General features: G+C 42.8%; 1 protein-coding gene across 1 annotated transcript; it reads right to left on the bottom strand.

Annotated features, from left to right (window-relative positions):
* Nucleotides 1-770: 770 nt before the first annotated feature.
* Nucleotides 771-16,831, bottom strand: ACTA2 (actin alpha 2, smooth muscle). The gene is made up of 9 exons (XM_004583373.4): nucleotides 16,747-16,831; nucleotides 12,789-12,940; nucleotides 11,398-11,526; nucleotides 7,884-7,994; nucleotides 7,008-7,092; nucleotides 5,893-6,054; nucleotides 4,341-4,532; nucleotides 2,986-3,167; nucleotides 771-1,058 (listed from the first exon to the last, which is right to left on the bottom strand). The coding sequence occupies exons 2-9, from the start codon at nucleotides 12,915-12,917 to the stop codon at nucleotides 915-917; spliced, it is 1,134 nt and encodes a 377-aa protein (XP_004583430.1). The 5' UTR covers nucleotides 12,918-12,940; nucleotides 16,747-16,831; the 3' UTR covers nucleotides 771-914.
* Nucleotides 16,832-18,945: the final 2,114 nt, after the last annotated feature.

Raw genomic sequence — 18,945 nt, 5'->3', positions numbered from 1 at the left:
AGAGAAGGCATTTTTTATACCTTTGTAGCTGCCAGGCTGGATGCTTCTAGAACAGCCGCAGTCTCCTCAGGAGCTGGCAGTAGGTTCCCCGCAATGGAGCACATGAGAGACAATCAACTGGGGTGGCCTTGGAAAGCAATGCCCTCCCCTCCAACCTGTCTGGTGAGCCTGTCTTCTTGTGTCCCTTCCAGAGAGACTGTTCAGAAGAGAAACAGATGGCCAAGGTGTGCAGAAATTTTAAAGTAGTGTTTTCCAGTGTGTTTAAAAAAAAAATCCATGGTTTGAAGACGATAATGAGCTTAAAGTACTATAGCTTTACACGGAATGTGAGTCATACCTTATGTGGAAGTCACCCAAAGATATGTATATAATGGTGTGAGTGCAGTATAAAAGATCCAATGTTTTAATAAATGTGTAGTTGTTTACATATATACATTCACATATAATATATACAATTGTATATACAATTGTTAATTTTATTTAGACCAATTAGGCCACCAATTCTGGGGTATGAATGTCAGTATAACCACTCAGCAGGTTTTGAAGTCAGTATGGACTAGCCTTTTTAATATCCCTGTGTGTCCTCAGATTCTTTGCCTTTGAAGAGCTGAAATGGGGTTTTCCAAATTAATTTGGCTAACCTGTGTGTGAAAAACCTCTCTAACGGTGTCATATCCTGGATGTACCACCAGAGGGAGCCATTCTCTGGCGAGTGAGATCAACCTACTAGAAGTGATCAGCAGGATGTTGGTCAGAGACAAATGCTGAAGTTACCGGCAGCATATTTCAGATTTATTAAAAAATACATAAGTAATGAGTCAGAGCTTTGACTAGACATGACTTGGAGAGGAACTGAAGGCATTATTCCACAAAACATTCACAGTTGTGGGCTAGAAACAGAGCAGGGAAGTGATTTAGAAGCATTTGCGGTGGACAATGGAGGGCCCGGCTTCATCGTACTCCTGTTTGCTGATCCACATTTGCTGGAAGGTGGACAGAGAGGCCAGGATTGAGCCACCAATCCAGACAGAGTATTTGCGTTCAGGAGGGGCAATTATCTGTTGGTCAGGATGAGAAAGAAAGACTGTTAGGGCAGGAGGACAGCTCATGGGTGTTCTATCGTGGCCCACTTTCTGCGGAGAGCAGGGGCACACTCAGCACAAGGGGCTGCGGAGCCCATGGATTTAGAGATCCTGCAAGGAGCATCTTTGCTTTCTGGCTTCCTTCGTGCCATCTCCTGCAAACCATCTGTGACCCCTCTCCTACGTTCCATTCTCCCCAGATGCAGGGTTCGGCATGGAGGGGCTCAGGGCCAGCCTGCTGGGATGGTCATTCCGTTGGGATCATTTTTCCATGAGCTGCACTGACCCACTACATAGACCAGATGTGGTCAGGCATGCTCATGTTTCCGAAATAAATGAAAGGCTTTGACACAGAGAACTGTGAGTTGGGTCCAGCGTCTCATGTATCTGTGGGAACCCGCAAAGCAACCGGAGTTGAACTGTTCCAAATTCCATGCCACACTTGAGTTCTTGAGTAGAAGTGGGTGCTTTGGGCAGCAGACAATTGCAGTGGAAGGTTTAACGTCTGTTTATGCTCCCGAACTTTGCACTTGTGTTTAAATTACCATTTCCTGAACAGGGACTGTGGCTTATTCTATATGAGGCATGATATGTGCTAGGCTTGATATATACATATTTTCACTTAATTCCCAGAATCACGTTGAAGACTTTTAAATATTAAGTTGTTGCCATATTCCATATGGAGAAAATGGAGACTGGGAGAGGGATGATAACCGGTTGTATTGGATGTGTCAGTTACTGACCCATTAGTCAAACTTGGGCCCTGCTGGTGTTAGGTTTTGTTTTAGAAAGACCTGTTTATTTTGTTAGATGTATTTCGATTTCCACACAAGCTGCAAATATATGGAGTTTCTATATGTTACTGACCCAGCTTCATTTTCCTCTAAGTTGTTGTCTTACTGTCCCAAGTTTTTCAAATTGATCGTTAAACTCTCTCACCACCTGGGACCCCAAGTTTCATGTTCTTTTTTTATTCAAGAAAACAATATGAAGAACCATGAATTGCCCAACTCTAGCTACAGGCTCTCTCTACTGGGCTGAGTCCAGGGAGCCTGGAAACTGGCATCAGAGAAACATGAGCCCTTCAGAAAACAATCTCCTGTCTTCCTGAATTCTCACAGGGCAGGACCGTTGTGCCTGTTACTGAGAAAGAAACGGCACGTTTCATTCCAGCAGGCCGTTGGGTGATAGCTGCGCACCCTTCCCCAAAGAGAGATGGGAATGCAAACAGCAAGAATTTATTTGACTGCTCTGTACTTGAACTTGCTTCCTTTGTTGAGGCAAAGCGCCCACATGGCCTCCTGATCTCAGAGAACGCCAGCAGCCTTTGAGGAGCCATCGGCCACAAGCCAATCTTCCTCCTGAGAATCCTCTCCATGTGATCTCTGAGTGCCCTCTGGGCCCCCCAGGTGGCTCAGGGACCACGTTGATTACTCCGGAGCCCATTGGTGCCTTCGCCAACCTCCATCACAGGTGGACCAGGCAAAGGGATGAAGACAGGATCGGGTTTGGACCACTGAGAGGTAGTCATGTTTAATAGCTGAAGAGTGGGACATGCCTCTGAATCTGTAAGAGTTAAACTGCTTCAAAAATACATCTAGATTATCTGTGCTTTAAAAGACTGGGATACGCCTTTAAGGGAAAATAACAAAATGTATGTTCTTCAGAGATACGGGCTCTCATGACATTGACAGACTACATTTTGCATCAAGTAATTCTGAGTTTCTTATGAATAGTATCGAGTTACACCTCATGAAGAATGGGACATGTGCACTTTGGCCCACTGTCTAGTCTTAAACCCATGAGTCACGTGACTAAGATACGGCCTCTGAGGAGCCCTGCATGTGTGGTTATGAAGCTGACACTGCTGACGGCACAGCCCGAGTCTGTCTCTATCTCATACCTTGATCTTCATGGTGCTGGGTGCCAGGGCCGTGATCTCCTTCTGCATACGGTCAGCAATGCCAGGGTACATGGTGGTACCCCCTGAGAGCACGTTGTTGGCATACAGGTCCTTCCTGATGTCAATGTCGCATTTCATGATGCTGTTGTAGGTGGTTTCATGGATGCCAGCAGATTCCATCCCTACGAAAGAGACACAGGCAGGGGTCTTGGTTGATGGAGATGGATTGTCTGAATTTGTATCAACCAGGTAATCTTATCCTGAACAAGGGCCAGCAGTCCTATTAGCCCAGGCTCCACCCCTCTGGGACCAGAAGGGCCTTGTAAGGCTCCGTGTCCTCCTGTCCCCCATCTGGCAGCATCTCCAGGAGGGGTTACAGCTGTTATCACTGACTGTCTAATAGACCCGCTGCTGTGTGTGACCCAAACAAGGCACAAAGCCTTCAGGTTTCCTGCGGAAGGTTCCAGGCTCATCTCCTGCCATAGTCACTGTACAGAACACTCCTTTCTGTGGCTGTTGCGCTGTTTCTGACTCCTCAGAAAGGAATTTTATCCTAGTTGGACAGGCTCATTTCTTCCAAGGTTACTAACATATTATTTTGTGTGAACTTTCTGTTAATTTTTGATGTGGAACTTTTAAGGAAAAAAAAAAAAACTCTAGGGGACCCTCCATGTTTTTCAGGGAAGAAATAACAAGAGTAGTAATATTTTATATTTAATATCACTATTAATGTAGCTATATATAGCATAATACTATGCTAACTAGCATTTATTTCCTGCTTGTTTTTGCCTGGCACTGGGCTAAGCTCTGTGTATCTGTCTCATGGAGTTCTCACAGCCATCCTGTGATAAAGGCACTTTGACTGTCTTCATTTTATACATGGAAATCTGATGTTGGGGAGGTGAAATGACTTTCCCAAGACTCTAAGTGTAGAACAAAGATGGAAATCTAAACTCCCTTCCCTACCCTAGGAGATCCTGCCTCTTTCAGCCCGTGCAAAAAGTAGCATCGGGCTCACTTTGGGTCCTCGTCCATTTTCTCTGCCCCCTCCATTCCCAAGCTCTCAGCACTGAGCACACACTCCCCATCCATCCGAGTGACCCTACCATGTCCTTAACACAAGCACTATTTAATTCTTGCACAGTACTCAGTAGCAGTTTCGTCTTTAACACAGCATTTTTCCAGAAATAAAACACTTTCCTGTCCTTCTGTAATTTTTTTTTTCACCTTGAAACTATGATACTCGTTTACTTCCAGAAACACATTTGGTCTTGGGGCTCCTGGTGGCCAATGGCTAGCTAGATGTGGGGCAGTACTGTCTTGTCTCTTCTCTAGATAGCGTCATGGCTGCCTACCAATGAAGGAGGGCTGGAAGAGGGTCTCCGGGCAGCGGAAACGCTCATTCCCAATGGTGATCACCTGCCCATCGGGCAGCTCATAGCTCTTCTCAAGGGAGGAGGAGGATGCCGCCGTAGCCATCTCGTTTTCAAAATCCAGAGCTACATAGCACAATTTCTCCTTGATGTCCCGCACAATCTCACGTTCAGCTGTCAACCAGATATGGGGAAAAAAAAAAAAGAGGTAGGAAATGTTAGTGTTTGCACAGGTGGCCAACACCCATCCACCCTACTTCAGTCTCTCCCTCAATCCATCTCCCTTCCCAAAAAACATGTCAGTCAATCTTCTGCATTCCAAAGTTCACAATGGCCATGACCCTCTAGGTTTACCAAGGTGCCTCCTGGGTTCTTAGTAGTCCCTCACACACTGCAGACCGATAGTTAACACTTTATGGAAAGTGCATGGCAGTAATAAAATGAGTTAGTTCAAGAAAGTTCAAGTAGGGGAACTTTTCCCCACAAAAACTTCCTTTTCCAGGGTAACTTGATGGCATCTGGTTTAATTGTCACAGTTACACTGGATTTTCAGATGACCAGGAGATCTTAACCCTGAATCAATTCTTTAGAGGCCCCACAGTTTTCAAAAAACTTGCAAGATCCATGTTGCCTGGCTGAGGTAGAGCCTAAATCAAACTCTTGGTACACCTGTCACCTTCCAGAAGGCAGAGGGACCAGCTCAGGACCAGCCTAGTCTGGAAGTCTAGCAGACTTCCAGTCATGTTATAGACATCAAAGAGACAGGAAGGTACTTTCCCCACACTTAAACGCTACAGTTCTATGCTTCTGGCTACTGCGGAGCCCCCTGGAAACTTTGAAGAGGTGTTCTGGGATTCTTTATAGATAGCAGAGGAGAAATGAAATTAATTAAACTCTATACCATTAGAAGTCTATGGGTGACAAGTAGGCAGGCAGCTGGAATCTAAGGCACCGAAGACATCCAGTTGTTTCTAGCCATGTCTGATGCTGCCCTCTAGTGGGGCAAGACTGGGTAACACGGGCTTAGAGACAGCTAACAATGGTTGAATCCTTTGTTTCATGCAGTAACTCTTGTTTTGTTTCATTTAGTACTCGTAAGAACCACATGAGGCAGGAATGGTTACTGTCATCATTTGACAAAGGGACGATGATTTAGTCAAGTTCGTGAACGTAGCTGAGGTTACCAAGGTAGTGAATGGAGGAGTTGGGACTCAAGTCCTATCTGGAGCTCTATGAAGACTGCCAAACACCATACTACACTCAGTCTCTGCACTCTGTCTTGTCTGTGTGTTCATGAAGGGGATTAGGAATTGTTAAGTAATAAAAACTCTGAATGGCTCATGACACCAGATGACTGCTCTTTGAGGAAGCATCAGTAGCAGCAACACAAGGCAAGTTTTTCTCTGTGTGTTCGATTCAAGCCTCACCGTTTTCCAGGCTGTCCCATCCCTCACTGGATTGTTATTATGGTCCTATCAGGTCTTTTAAATGGCACAATGCCCTACAGCCTCCTTTGTTCTCCCGCTGGCCTCACCAGTAGTCACGAAGGAATAGCCACGCTCAGTCAGGATCTTCATGAGGTAGTCAGTGAGATCTCGGCCTGCCAGGTCCAGACGCATGATGGCATGGGGCAGGGCATAGCCCTCATAGATGGGCACGTTGTGGGTGACACCATCTCCAGAATCCAGCACAATGCCTGGAGGAGAGTTGGACATTATAATGTCACCACCTTGGCTGAAATGGAGACATTTGCTGATATAGAAGCTGTGGGGGAGGTGGAACCTCTTAATTGAAAGGACAGAAGGTATTTAGAGGCAGGACAGGGCTTGAAGAAGTTGGACAGAGGCAGAGCAGGAAAAGGGAAACAATTGAAATAATCCTGCCAGAAATATGAGGTTCCGGGCTTATTTTGAAAGGTAATATGGAAGAGTTATCTGTAGCCCCATGTTTATTACAGCTCAATTCACAACAGCTAAAATGTGAAATTAGCCCAGACATCCATCAACTGATGGCTGGATAAGGATGATATAATGTGTATATACTATGGAATACTACTCAGCCATAAAAAGAAGGAAATTCTGGTTTTGGAAAAAAAAATGGATGCAACTGGAAACCGTTATGCTACAGCCAACAACCAAAAGACAAATATCATGTTTTCCCTGATTTATGGTAAACAATTTACGAAGTACAAAAATGTAATATATATGAGCAAAAGTAACATTTTGAAATCTGTTTACAGCCATTGTCCATACTCTTGATGAACAGTGGTTTTTCTATTTACTATTTACTGAAATTTTTTACTTAGTGGAGAGTTCAGCTTGTGATTTTAAAAGAAGATGAAAGTATGTTATTATAAAAATTAAAAAAAAATCAGAAAGGAAGGAGAAAGAAATGTGGCAACATGGGAGAGGGTGAGGGTAGAAAGGGAAGAGGCATTATGCCTTTCGATTTGCATAAATGAACTACATGAAATTCGTTGACCTTAGATAAATAATATATTTAAAAGGCAAAGATGTGTCGGGGCTTGGGTGGGCCCTGTGAATTCTGATTCACTTCTTGTCCATCACAACCCACATGCTCGTAACCATCAAACCCCACAGTGGGGGTGGATTCATTAGTCAAGGGTCCCCATTCCTCCCAGCCACCTACCAGTTGTACGTCCAGAGGCATAGAGAGACAGCACCGCCTGAATAGCCACATACATGGCTGGGACATTGAAAGTCTCAAACATAATCTGCAAAAATCAATCCAGAGAGCTAAGTTAGCGATGTTTCCAGTCCTACAGTGAATGGTCAGGAGAGAACGTTGTGGGTGGATAAAGATGGACCTGCCTGACTCTAGACTAGGGAAAAGGAGAACAACAGCAACCCTGGTCCCTTGAGGAGGAGGGATCAAATGTATGAATGCACGGACCACCACATAGCTGAGCTGATGGGATAAGGAGGGATGAGGCAGCGTGCACACAAGGCCTGGCCAGAGGTTCAGAGAATCCAGCCTCCAGCTCTGCCTCTGACCCTGACTTGAGTGAGATCTGGAAGACATGTCCAAAGTAAGGGCTGGCTAATGTGGGCTTCATTCCAAGTCTCATCTGCCAATGGAGAGGGGCTTTGAGCTCGGTGGACTCTCAGGCTCTTTCTAAGTAGACAGCTCAAGATGTGTTAACTGTAGTGAAGCCAACAGGAAGAGAAAGGACCCTGTAGGATTCACATTTATGACTCTTCTGGGCCAGAAGTTCATGCATCAATTCCAGGCTCTGCCACGTCCAGCTATGTGACTTGTGAAAATCACTTGACGTATCTCAGTCTTGAGTTTTTCATTTGTACAGTCAGGATAGGAATACCTTCTGACTCATATTATTAGGATTTAAGGAGATGGTACATGTAAAATGCTTAGCTTACTGGTTGACCATCGCAAATGCGGGATTGAGGTTAGATGGTACATACTAGATTCGCAAAACCAGAAACTGGCTGGCTGATGGGCTTTAACCCACGCTAAGAAGTGATGGACACTGGGATCTATGCTTACCTGAGTCATTTTCTCCCGGTTGGCCTTGGGGTTCAGGGGTGCCTCAGTAAGCAGGGTTGGATGTTCTTCAGGGGCAACACGGAGCTCATTGTAAAACGAGTGGTGCCAGATCTAGTGAGTGGGCAAACAGAATGGAAACACAAGGGTTTGATGTGGTGGGCCAAAACAAACCACATGAAGCCAGCACCAACTGGAATGTTGGAGGTTCTCATTATGAAGTCCACATTTTTATGAATTGAAGTATCTTACCCAAGGATTCACATCTAGTTAATAATAGAGGAAACACCCAGAGTTAGGTCTGTTATTAAAATGCTGTCATGATAAAGCATGTTAGCTCAAATCTGGCATCAGACTCAGTTCAGATACTGACTGTGGGAGCTTAGGCAAGTTTTTAACCATTTTAACCCTCTCAGTTCCAATATCAGCAACAATAAGATGAGTATGAGAGAAATTAACATTTATCTTTCTGTGATTTCAATGTGGTGAGTATAGAGTAGCTATTTAGTTCAGTACCTGTTCCACCTATATCTTCTTTATCTTCTCCCTCAATCCTAATTTATGGGGAAATGATTCAGTTTGGTAAATAAAAGGACAAACAAATGTATACTTGAATGATTGAATGAAGCAGATCTGAATATCTAGTCACCACCCTTAAGGACTCCGGAGAAATCACTGTATGCAGTCTGTCTAGAGAAGAGAGCAGGTGCCCTTGCTTCTACCCCCACCATCTCTGTCATCTTCCAGGACTGGCGGAAGTCAGCTTCCAGTCAGGGGAGCCCCTCCGGCACCTCTATAAAAGCACGTGCCTTTATGCAGTATGAGTGCAAACTTTCGGCATTAGTATATTCAGCAACCACTTTAACTCTTGATGCCCGAAAGACCATTGTAAAAAAGGGCCAAAGGAATTAACCTTCAGAAGCACAAAATTTTCCATCAATACTAGAAATCCTAGATTAACCCCAAATGAAGCCAAACAAAACACATTTACACACACACACACCCCACAAAAATCCAAGAACTTGTGGTGGAAGTTTATAAATGAACAAGAGCAAGGTCAACTTTAAAGACTGTCTTGTTTCAGTTCTTTGGTTTTGAATCTGTGGTTTCTAGAAAGGAAATGGGACTCCTGGTGGCCCTGTCCCTTTGATGGAGTACAGTGAAGATAGGGCAGGGATAACAGTGGCCGGATGGGAATCATGAAAGTGATTTCCCAATCCTTGGGCAACCGAGGCAGGGTGGCTAGGAACCGCTCCTCAGCGCCCGCCCCTCTCTTGTTTCTACAGGCTTGGACGTTCACTTGAATAAACATACACGCTCGCCAACCAGGAAAAGCAGAAGCATCACAATGTTCACGCCATCTTGCCAGTCATATTTCATTTTGTGGTTATCCTGAAACATCATGTTCAAAACCACAACCCCTTCTCTTTCTTTTTTCTTCTTTCTTTCTCTTTCTGAAATGAAAATTTCAAATTAGGGATTTTTTTTTTCCATTTTAATAGTGTCACTTAAAGAACATGCATTATCGATGCTGTCAGCTCTGTGCAACGATTTTTTTTAAAGAAATACTTGTTTAGTTTCTCAAATAAACAAGTTACAGAAAAAGGGAGAGACAGAAAGTGAGGCTATCTATCTATGGTTCACTCTCCAAATTGCTGCAATGGCTAGAGTTGGGTCAGTCCGAAGCTATGAGCCGGGAGCCAGGTCTCCCACATGGGTTCAGGGGACCAAGGACTTGGGCCAGTTTCTGCTGCTTTTCCAGGTTCATTAGCAGGGAGTTGGATTGGAAGTGGAACTGACAGGACTCGAACTGTCACTTATACAGGATGCTGGCACTTCAGGCGACAATCCTATTTGCTGTACTATAGTGCCACCAAAGCAATTCTTAAGCAGTGCTTTCCCGCTAAGATTAATATAGTTCCCTCAGTGTAAACTGCAATCTGACCAAATCCAGCATTTTAGACTGAGTTAATTTCCAGAGGGATAGAGGCTTAAGCATTACTACTCAAAATTCTTAAATTTTCATTCATTTTGAGAGGGAAGCACACACACACACCCTTGAAGTGAGAGAGATGGGGATATCTTCCACCTATAATCTTTCCCCAAGTGCCTCTCAGAGCAACAATAGGGCCAGGCTGAAGCTGAGAACCAGGAGCTCGACCGGGATCTCCAACATGGGTGACTGGAGCCCACGTTGAGCCTCTATTTCCAGTAGTGACTTACCGCTGTGCTATATATGCACCTCCGAGTTTTTCTTTTAAACTGATTTTATGGTGCTGTAAGTTAAGTGTTCACCTAGGGTACCAGCATCCCAGACTGGAGGGCCGATTTGAATTCTGGTTTCTCCACCACCCAACCAGTTTCCTGCTAAAGCGACTGGGAAAGCAGCAATACGCCCGAGGGCTTGAGTCCCTGCCACTTGTGGGGAAGATCAGGGTGGAATTCTTGATTCCTGTCTTCAAGCCTAAACGTTATAGATAGTTTAGGAGTGAACCAGTAAACAAAAGATTCATTCATTCTCTCCCTCTATCTCTTTCTCTTTGTTTTCCCTGTATGTTTCTCTCTCTCTCTCTCTCTCTCTCTCTCTCTCTCTCTCTCTCTCTGTCACTCTACCTTTTATATACATAAATCTTTTGAAAAACAAGTAAGTAAATTGGTAAGTACACATATGTGTGGTGGTTATGTGGGACTGGTATGTGTGTGTGTGTAGTAAGCTGTTAGATAAATAAAAGGCCAACTGCGATGATTTTAATATATTTTGCTGCATTTAAGCAACTTTACATAACTTCCCCATTATTCCTCTTTTCCTTGTTAAAGATTTTAATGACAAACAGCAAAATCCTAACTTAATGCTTCACTAACTTTTTCATAAGAATTTGGCAGATAAGGCTTTAGTGGGACATAGAAAGGAGACTTAAAGTGTTTCAGATTTTTCAGTTACCATTTCACTTCAATGTGTCAAGGGACAGTGGCAATCCCCTATTTTATGGTGAAAACAAGCAAACAGAAAAAGAAGTTAGGCTTGAGTGTTCAGGGTGAGTAAATGAAAAGCTTTCGGGAGGGGGCTGGCTCAGGTCACTCCCAGCATTTCCGTTTCTCTCAAGCTGTACTGCACTGAGTGTGTGGCCTTGCAGCTATGGACGAAAGAGAAAGGAGGGTTATCTTCTTAGCAGCAGCTCACATGATACTAGTCCTGGGAAAATAATCCAGTTGACAGAGACCACAGCCTATTAGTTCTGCCCACTGGCAGAAGGCTATAACTCATTGCCAGAATTATATTCCCCAACTTAGTTTATAAACACTGCTAGGCAAGCAAACTTATAAAACAACAGCAGCACCAACACTGTTTTCCCCAGGGAGTAGAAATTCATAACAAACATTTCCAAATAAAAATGCTGTTGGACAATTTGAACCACTTCTTTTCCAACCATGGCACAATTTTTTTTCTTTCCATCAGCGTTCATAGGGATTGAATTGTGTGTCCTGAGGATTTGACCTGCAGAAAACATCCTGGTACCTTTTCCATGTCGTCCCAGTTGGTGATGATGCCATGTTCTATCGGGTACTTCAAGGTCAGGATTCCTCTTTTGCTCTGTGCTTCATCACCCACGTAGCTGTCTTTTTGTCCCATTCCCACCATCACTCCCTAAAATAGTTCAACAGATTAGAAATCAGTCTCTCTGAAAACATGTGAATTGATTATATCAACCCACAAAGGATGAAATCAGTGAGCTACAAAGTTTCTCTCTTGGTACCAGAAACACTATAAAGGGTCCTATCTTGAATATGCCCTTTAGCAATGTTTCTTTAGTTGATGGGAAACTTGCATAAAGCCAATTTCAAGTGACAGGTCATGTTATGGACAGGGCAAATTTACACTGAGTTATCTTCTATGTTCCCCTGTTAGGACAAAGATCATTTCTGCCTTGTACATCATGGTAGTAAGTTTGCTGGCACATATGTGGCTGTCAACAATGTTTGCTGAAAGAATCTATAGCATCTTACATATTAATTATATGACATTTTGGCTCTTGTAAATGCTTGAAATTCTATTTTTAATATTGTAACATACCTAAAAGCATGTGACTGCTGTTTTCTATATTACATCTATAAATAACCACTTGATGTTTTATTTCTAAGGGGCCAATTCCTACCAATTACTGTTAAGACACTGTCCTAATTAGCCACCTATATGTTTAAAATACTGAAGTGAATGTGAAAAGGACCTGCACTAGAATTGTTTTAGAATTGTAAAACAGCCGTTACTGTTATAGGGCCAGAAGACATTCATTTATGCAAAACTCGTCCATTGCATGGGGTTCAACAAAGACCCAGAAAGTCTTCCTTCACAGAAGAGTTTTATTCTGATGAATTTATTGCCAGTTAAGACCTAAACATCAATCACATAGACTCACTCAGGAAAAATACATTTCTGATGCAAAGGAGAACTTCTGAGTTGAAATTGTTAACATTAACAATTTTTTTACTATTAACATTTTATTTATACATGTAAAATTATCATGTAGCTATCCAAATTTATTTTGTTGACAGCTAACATATGAAATTATGTATAGTATCAATACTTGCATTCATCTTGCATCAAGCTTTATGAGTAGGCTTTTATTTTAATTTCTTTCCAGAAAGTGGCTATGACATATATCACAACAGCTTGTAAATGTTTATGGTTATGATGATGATGATGAAAGTAATTATATGACACAAACAGGACAACTGAAAAAGGCACAGACTTTCCATGTGATAAACATGTGAGACTGGCCTTGACTCCTGCGTATCAGCCATTATGAGTATGTTCTGAATAAGCTTATAGAATTTCTGGTAGAAGCCACAGGCAATCTGGAGTCACACAGATGTAACCCCATTCTCTCTTCTAATTACGAGTTTGCTCACCTGATGTCTGGGACGTCCCACAATGGATGGGAAAACAGCCCTGGGGGCGTCATCCCCGGCAAAGCCTGCCTTGCAGAGCCCAGAGCCATTGTCACACACCAGGGCGGTGCTGTCCTCTTCTTCACACATAGCCGCAGCTGCTTCTCAGGATGCTGAGGGAACAGAGAGGAGAGGTTCGGATGCAACAGAGCACTTGTACTGCCTCCCTCGGCCCCTTCTGCTCTGGGATGGGTGCCTGTCCTCTGTTCTAGCTTCTCGCTGCCGCTAAGTACCTAACACAGCATTTATCTCAGGGCTTTGACAGGCTGAAATACTTTCAAGTTTGTACAATCAGCCTTTAGCATTGTGACTGGCACATCCCATGGTCTCAGGAACACTTTCAATGTGGACTGAGGGAGTGAATTAATGACCTAGAGAGAACAGGTTGAGTCTCAGACCAGCACTTTACAGGCGTGTCACGTAACATTTAAGAAAGAAGTATCAACTCAAATTCATTTTTCTAGGTATATGATAACTTCTCAGAATTGCTCCAGAAAGCCAAATTTTGAGGAATGGGCAACATAGGAAAGCTTAAAAGTGTTAAAATATCCAATATAAATAAATAACTAAAAACTTTCTGGATACTGAGACCTTTCAATTTTACCTGCAAAAAAAACCATTAAAATGGATCAAAACATCCTAAGATGCTTTAAATTTAAGTGACCCTGTTTTGCTCCATTAATAGAAATCATTATTAAGCTAAAACCCAGCAAGGGATGGTGAGTAACCAACAGTGCACTGCATAGTAGAATACTTTCCTACCAGTAATAAAAAGAAGTAAAATGATAATAGTACAATCTTATGCCAGGATAATAGAAAAGAGAAAGTAACATTGTGTGATGCCAATAAAACAAAATTTTCATGTATTAACTAAAGACTGATTTTTAGTACAAGATGCTGATGGGGCTTGCTTTCAACTGGGGGATATCACAGGTCTTTTCCAATGATCTTCCCTGGGTTCTGTCATATTTTCTACATTTCCTGAAGTCAGCATGTGCTCCTTTGGTTATATAATTCATATTTTAAATAACTCATACTTAAGCTTGGAAACTTTGACAAAACTTGAGAAACTGGAGCAGAAGTACTGATTTACAAATTTGAAAAGGCCGATTAGAAGACATTTCCATCCAAGGCTTTCATTTTTTTTTTTTCACAAATGGAAACGCCCAGGGAAATGAACTGCTCAAAAGTACACAGAGAACCAGACACCAGGTACCTCTGCATTGTCACTTGGCTTCCAGTCTATGATTCTTTCCACCTTCTCAAGCAGGATTTGGTGAAAATATTCTGTAAAAAAAAATGCCTAGAATTCTTTGCCTGGCATTTAGATATCAGGGGGAGTTGAAGTTGAGGAAGACACTTGATTCAAATTCAGATCTAGGATTTTAAAAGTTCCCCCAATTTTAAAAATTCTAGTTTTTATTTATATAAAGGGAATAAACTGCATGCATTTCATATATGCAGTTTTACAAGCATAATGATTCTTCCTGCTATCCCCTCTTCTTCTTTCATTGCTTTTCTGTTAATTTTAATGACATATTTCAATTTTCTTTATGATCATAAGTTTAGCCCTCTACTAACTAAAGAATTCAGCAAGCAGTAAATATAACATTATTATGCCTAGTGGAAAAAAACAGAGAAACAATTCTTTTAAGGTGGTTTCTGGGAAGTTGGGAAGATTAAAAAAAAAAATTGGCCGTAGAGTTCTGTCAGACTGCTCTGAGAAAATTAAGGCTGTACCTTTCCAGACGCCTGGAATATCCCCAGTGGTGCTCTTTGCAAAGAATGCGTACCTCAGTGGAGATGATATATTTTAAAATCAGGACATGTAACATTATCTCCAGGGGGTAGGCCAGGAAATCACGGCTCAGGGAACTGAAGTGACATCCAAGATCCCCAAACCAGTAAAATTTGGATACTGGAGGTGGTGGAGCACTGTGACTACAAATTTGGACTTTAGAGTCAGAGTGCTTGGGTCTGAATTCAAGCTGAGCACTCAGAAGCAATGTGATTTAGTCAGTTATTTAACATCTTTAAATTGAAGTTTTCTTAGTTATAAAACAGTAATAATATTAGTAGGTGCCTTGGGAGGGTGTGATTCCTAGTCATATGCACATCATACTTTCTGAATACATTTCTATTTTAACTTCATTATGATTACTATCATTGCGTGGATCTTTCTCTTACTACCATTTGCTTTCTTTAACACTGCCCCCAGAACAATGAAAATCCTACTAGTTCCACTAATAATAACAAATGGGACTTAGAGTGACTTGCCCCACCTCTCCCGCCCCACCCTTCCCTTCCTCACATTGAATTAGGTTTGGCTTCTTTCCAAGAAGATCAAGATGTGTTAGGAAGCAGAAGTATAAAGCAGGCAGAACAGAGCAGCTGTGAAGGGCAGGGCACTGTGAGAGGCAGCCTGCTGCAGGGCTCAGCACGTCCTGTGGATGTGCTGGGCTTGTCCTCCCAACTGCATGGAAGGATCAAATGTGGGGGTTGAGAGTGGTCTCTAAAAAGGGAAGGTTATATCCCTGGTATTTCGGGGAGTCAGTGGTGGTTTGGGGGCAGTATTTGAGTAGATGACATATAAAAAGCGTATAAAAGCGTAGATGACAATCAGAAAAAACAGGTGACCATCAGCACCAGCAAGAAAGCAGGAAAAAAAAAAATCAAAATTCAGTCAATGCATTTATATTTGCTAAAATAAAACAGAAGTCCAGGGAGAATGTTATGATCTCTAAGAAGGGCACTGCCATGGAAAAGCAGTCTTTGTATTCCTGGAGAGAGCTGGCTCAGTGGCCTAAGAATCTTATCTAACCTGAACGAGCAGCTTGGTTTGGCGCAGAGCATTTCCTAATTAGGTAAAACATGTTCAAATGGCTGCTTTTGTAACTGCACCCGGGTCAGGGGGTTTGCTCTGACTAGCATGCATCTTGAGCCAAAAATGAGTAGTTAGTGGGAAGGGAGGGGGAAGAACATTACAGTTCCCAGCTAGTTGGTCTTGAAATACGAACCATATTTAGTCATGAATCACAAAATGGAAAGAAAATCTTCGCATGAAAACTCCGGTCTGATTGGAGCTGCCAAACTCGGATTTCCAGCGAAGTTGAGTTCAGGATGGCTGGCTGACTGCACAGTGTCACTGGCCTCATTCAGCAGAAGGGAATGTCAGACTAAGGAAAATGCAAACCAGGCATCCCTTTGGCTGAGACACACAGCTTGCAGATGCAAGTTTTGTTCCCTTCTGCCTCCTCTGCAGAGAAAGATGCAAGCTAGAGGTTTGCCCTGTGCTATTGCAAATGACCAGTGATGCAGATTCTAGCCGGTAAGCTCACGATAACACGCAGAAGAAAGAGTCCCAATGTGAGATAGCACCAATTACAGCCAGGGAAACCCAGACACAAAAAACCTCGCGATTTCATTTACAATCAGACAAGGCACCTACCCTGTCTGCATAATTAAAATCCATTTCCAGACATCCTCATTACAGCAAACAGTGAGATCCAGTGAAAAATGCACACTGCAAATCAGGACCACAAACAAATCCCTGGGTTTCTAATGCCCCAATAAAAATAAATGCATTCTACTGCCAACAGCTCAACTTCATCTCTATGATGTGCTGCAAGACCTGGACCGTCACTTGAGTAACAACAGATTTCACAGGTGAAGTGCACCAATGCCCGTTCATTCCACCTTCCAGCCTACCTCTGCCACCACACCAAGGTGGGTATTAACCTTACTTTAATGTTACAGTGTTAGAGCTAAAAGCTACCACCATTTTAGTAATACAAGCCCCATTTAAAAATGTGGAAATTTGCACAAGTCCAGCCAAGCCCCTGCATTGACGTCTGATTCCATTGGGTAACAAAGAGCTGCTTCACTCTCAGAGTCACTTCCTGGGACTCGGGCCACTTACCCTGACAGTGCTGGGCTGGGCTTCTCTGCTCTGGATGGGTGGTGTTCAGGGCAGCAGAACATTCAAGGGTTATATAGCTCCTTGGCCTGCTCCCCTCCCACTTGCTTCCCAAACAAGGAACCAAGACAGACTGGAGCCCGATGTTCAGTCTAACACAGCCATATAGGGGCCTGAGCACAAAACTCTCTCATCTGGGTGGCCAGAGGCCTGGGTCTCATCCACTGCATTCCAGGGCTCGGCTCATGAAACGGGAGGCCGCCTGCTCAGCTGTCTGTGGGAGATAAACACGCAAAGCCTTCAGAACAGCTGCTGCAACGCCCAGAGACCCTAGGCTAGCGTGAGGGGGACCCATGCAGTCAGGCTTTTGGCATTCCTCACGGCACACCACCAGCCTACTGTCAAGCTGGCTTTTCAGACCTCTGCTGAATTGACTGAGAACAAATGGGTGCTGCCTCAGTCTAGCAGGGACTTTTAAGAACTCTCCTACAAATGTGACTTGCTTAGATATGTAGAAGCAGGGATTTTTTTGTTTGTTGCACTGTTTATAAATCCAGTCCAGGAGTGGTGCTAATGGAAATAGGAACTGAAGTATAATGATAGGGCTGATAGGCCCACATTTCACAATTAAGAATTTGGAAGTCAACATAACCATAGCCATTTTAGCTTTTTGGGACAGATCTGTCTACTAATTTTTTTGAGCACTTTGACAGCATGGTTAGGAATCATCATTTAAACAGAGATACCATCTAGCAACTTGTCACAGAAATGAGTTGAGAAACAAAGAGAATGTTCAAAGGAAAACTTTCTAGTTCTCCTCTCTGCCCACTAAGCTACTTGATATGTTTTAGGATGAACAGGTGACTCCATCATTTCTCAAAAACAAAAGTTCTCATTCTCAAGCATCAATAGATAACTTCAATGGTTTTACATTTGTTCATTCCCTTCCTCCCAGGCAGAGCGCTAATTAAAGTCATCATAGCAAGGCTTGATGAATATTTCTGCATTGCTGAACAATACAGCATGAACAGTTTTGTCTTAGAACTATGTCTGGCTTTAATTTATGTTATGGTGTCTGTGTGATGCATGACATAAAACACATATATTCTTATCTTGGAAGAATTTCATGCCTTATTATTATAAAATTTTAAATAGATTAATACTACACCCTAATAGGGTTTGTCTGTATTGCTCAGGATTTTATCATCTGTGTCTAGGTTTTCTTAAATGTGTTTAAAAATGATGTATTTGTTTGAAAGGAAGAGAGAGGGAAAGGGGAAGAGGGGGACAGAGGAGGAAAGAGAGAGGGAGAGAGGGAGACAGAAAGAGAGAGAGAGAGAGATTCTCACTCCCTGAATGCCTGCAATGGCCAAGGTAGGCCAGGCTCAAGTCTGAAGCCATGGTTCAGGAACCCAAGTATTTGTTCCATCATTGTTGTCTTCCCAGGCACATTAGAAGGGAGCTGAACTGGAAATTGACAAGCAAGCATGTGAGTTGAGCCAGCAATGGCTTAACTTCCTATGCCACAACCAACACAGACTAGAAAACACAACCATTTGTATGTTCAAAAGTGATAACAGTACAATGGAAAGGTCGGCATTAAGAGGATTATGTAAATTACATACTCACATTTTCTGTATTGGGGGCAAACTTCACTGAAAAAAGGCACTCTTTTTTTTTTCTTGGTTTCAAGAAGTATCTATTTACTGAGAAGCGACTATTCCTTTAACTATTCAAGAGTTTTGCCATTTGCCTTTATGACTCATTTATCATACCCTCTCTGACTATGGTCAAATAGTAACTGGACTATGACACTAAATTTTTAAAAATTACCCGTATGACACTAACCAGGGAGGATCTGCAACCCAAAATAACCTTCCTAGAAAGGGATTCAGTAGTTTCATCGTCCGAGTTCAAGGTTTAGGCTTTCACATCCTATCCAAGTTTTCTCGGTGACAGAAAGCAGCACTGGATGAGCATGTCTGTGTGTGTACAAAGAAATGTCTTTCCAGTGGCCACATAGCTCCTGGCGCCAAAGGCCGAAGAGTTACGGAACAATTAGAAGAGTAGTAACACCCAGTTGTTCAGTTTAAGTTCGGGGCTACCATAAAATGAATGCCAAACTATAGGCACACAATCCTGATTCACTGCCAAGAGCATCACACAGCATTGTGATCACATTATCCAGTGGTGATCTGTGGC

This window comes from Ochotona princeps, chromosome 13 (genome assembly GCF_030435755.1).
Source record: "Ochotona princeps isolate mOchPri1 chromosome 13, mOchPri1.hap1, whole genome shotgun sequence".
NCBI classification, from domain to species: Eukaryota; Metazoa; Chordata; class Mammalia; order Lagomorpha; family Ochotonidae; genus Ochotona; species Ochotona princeps.
Note: the sequence above shows the minus strand (reverse complement) of the source record. Positions and strands in the feature narration are given on the sequence as shown.

Excerpts from the sequence above, each read along its gene's own strand:
- ACTA2 (XM_004583373.4), bottom strand. The coding sequence starts at position 12,917 with ATGTGTGAAGAAGAGGACAGCACCGCCCTGGTGTGTGACAATGGCTCT. Across the intron at positions 7,995-11,397 it reads ACTGGGACGACATGGAAAAG|ATCTGGCACCACTCGTTTTA; the intron begins GTACCAGGATGT and ends CCCACTCACTAG. Across the intron at positions 7,093-7,883 it reads ACCGGGAGAAAATGACTCAG|ATTATGTTTGAGACTTTCAA; the intron begins GTAAGCATAGAT and ends TGATTTTTGCAG.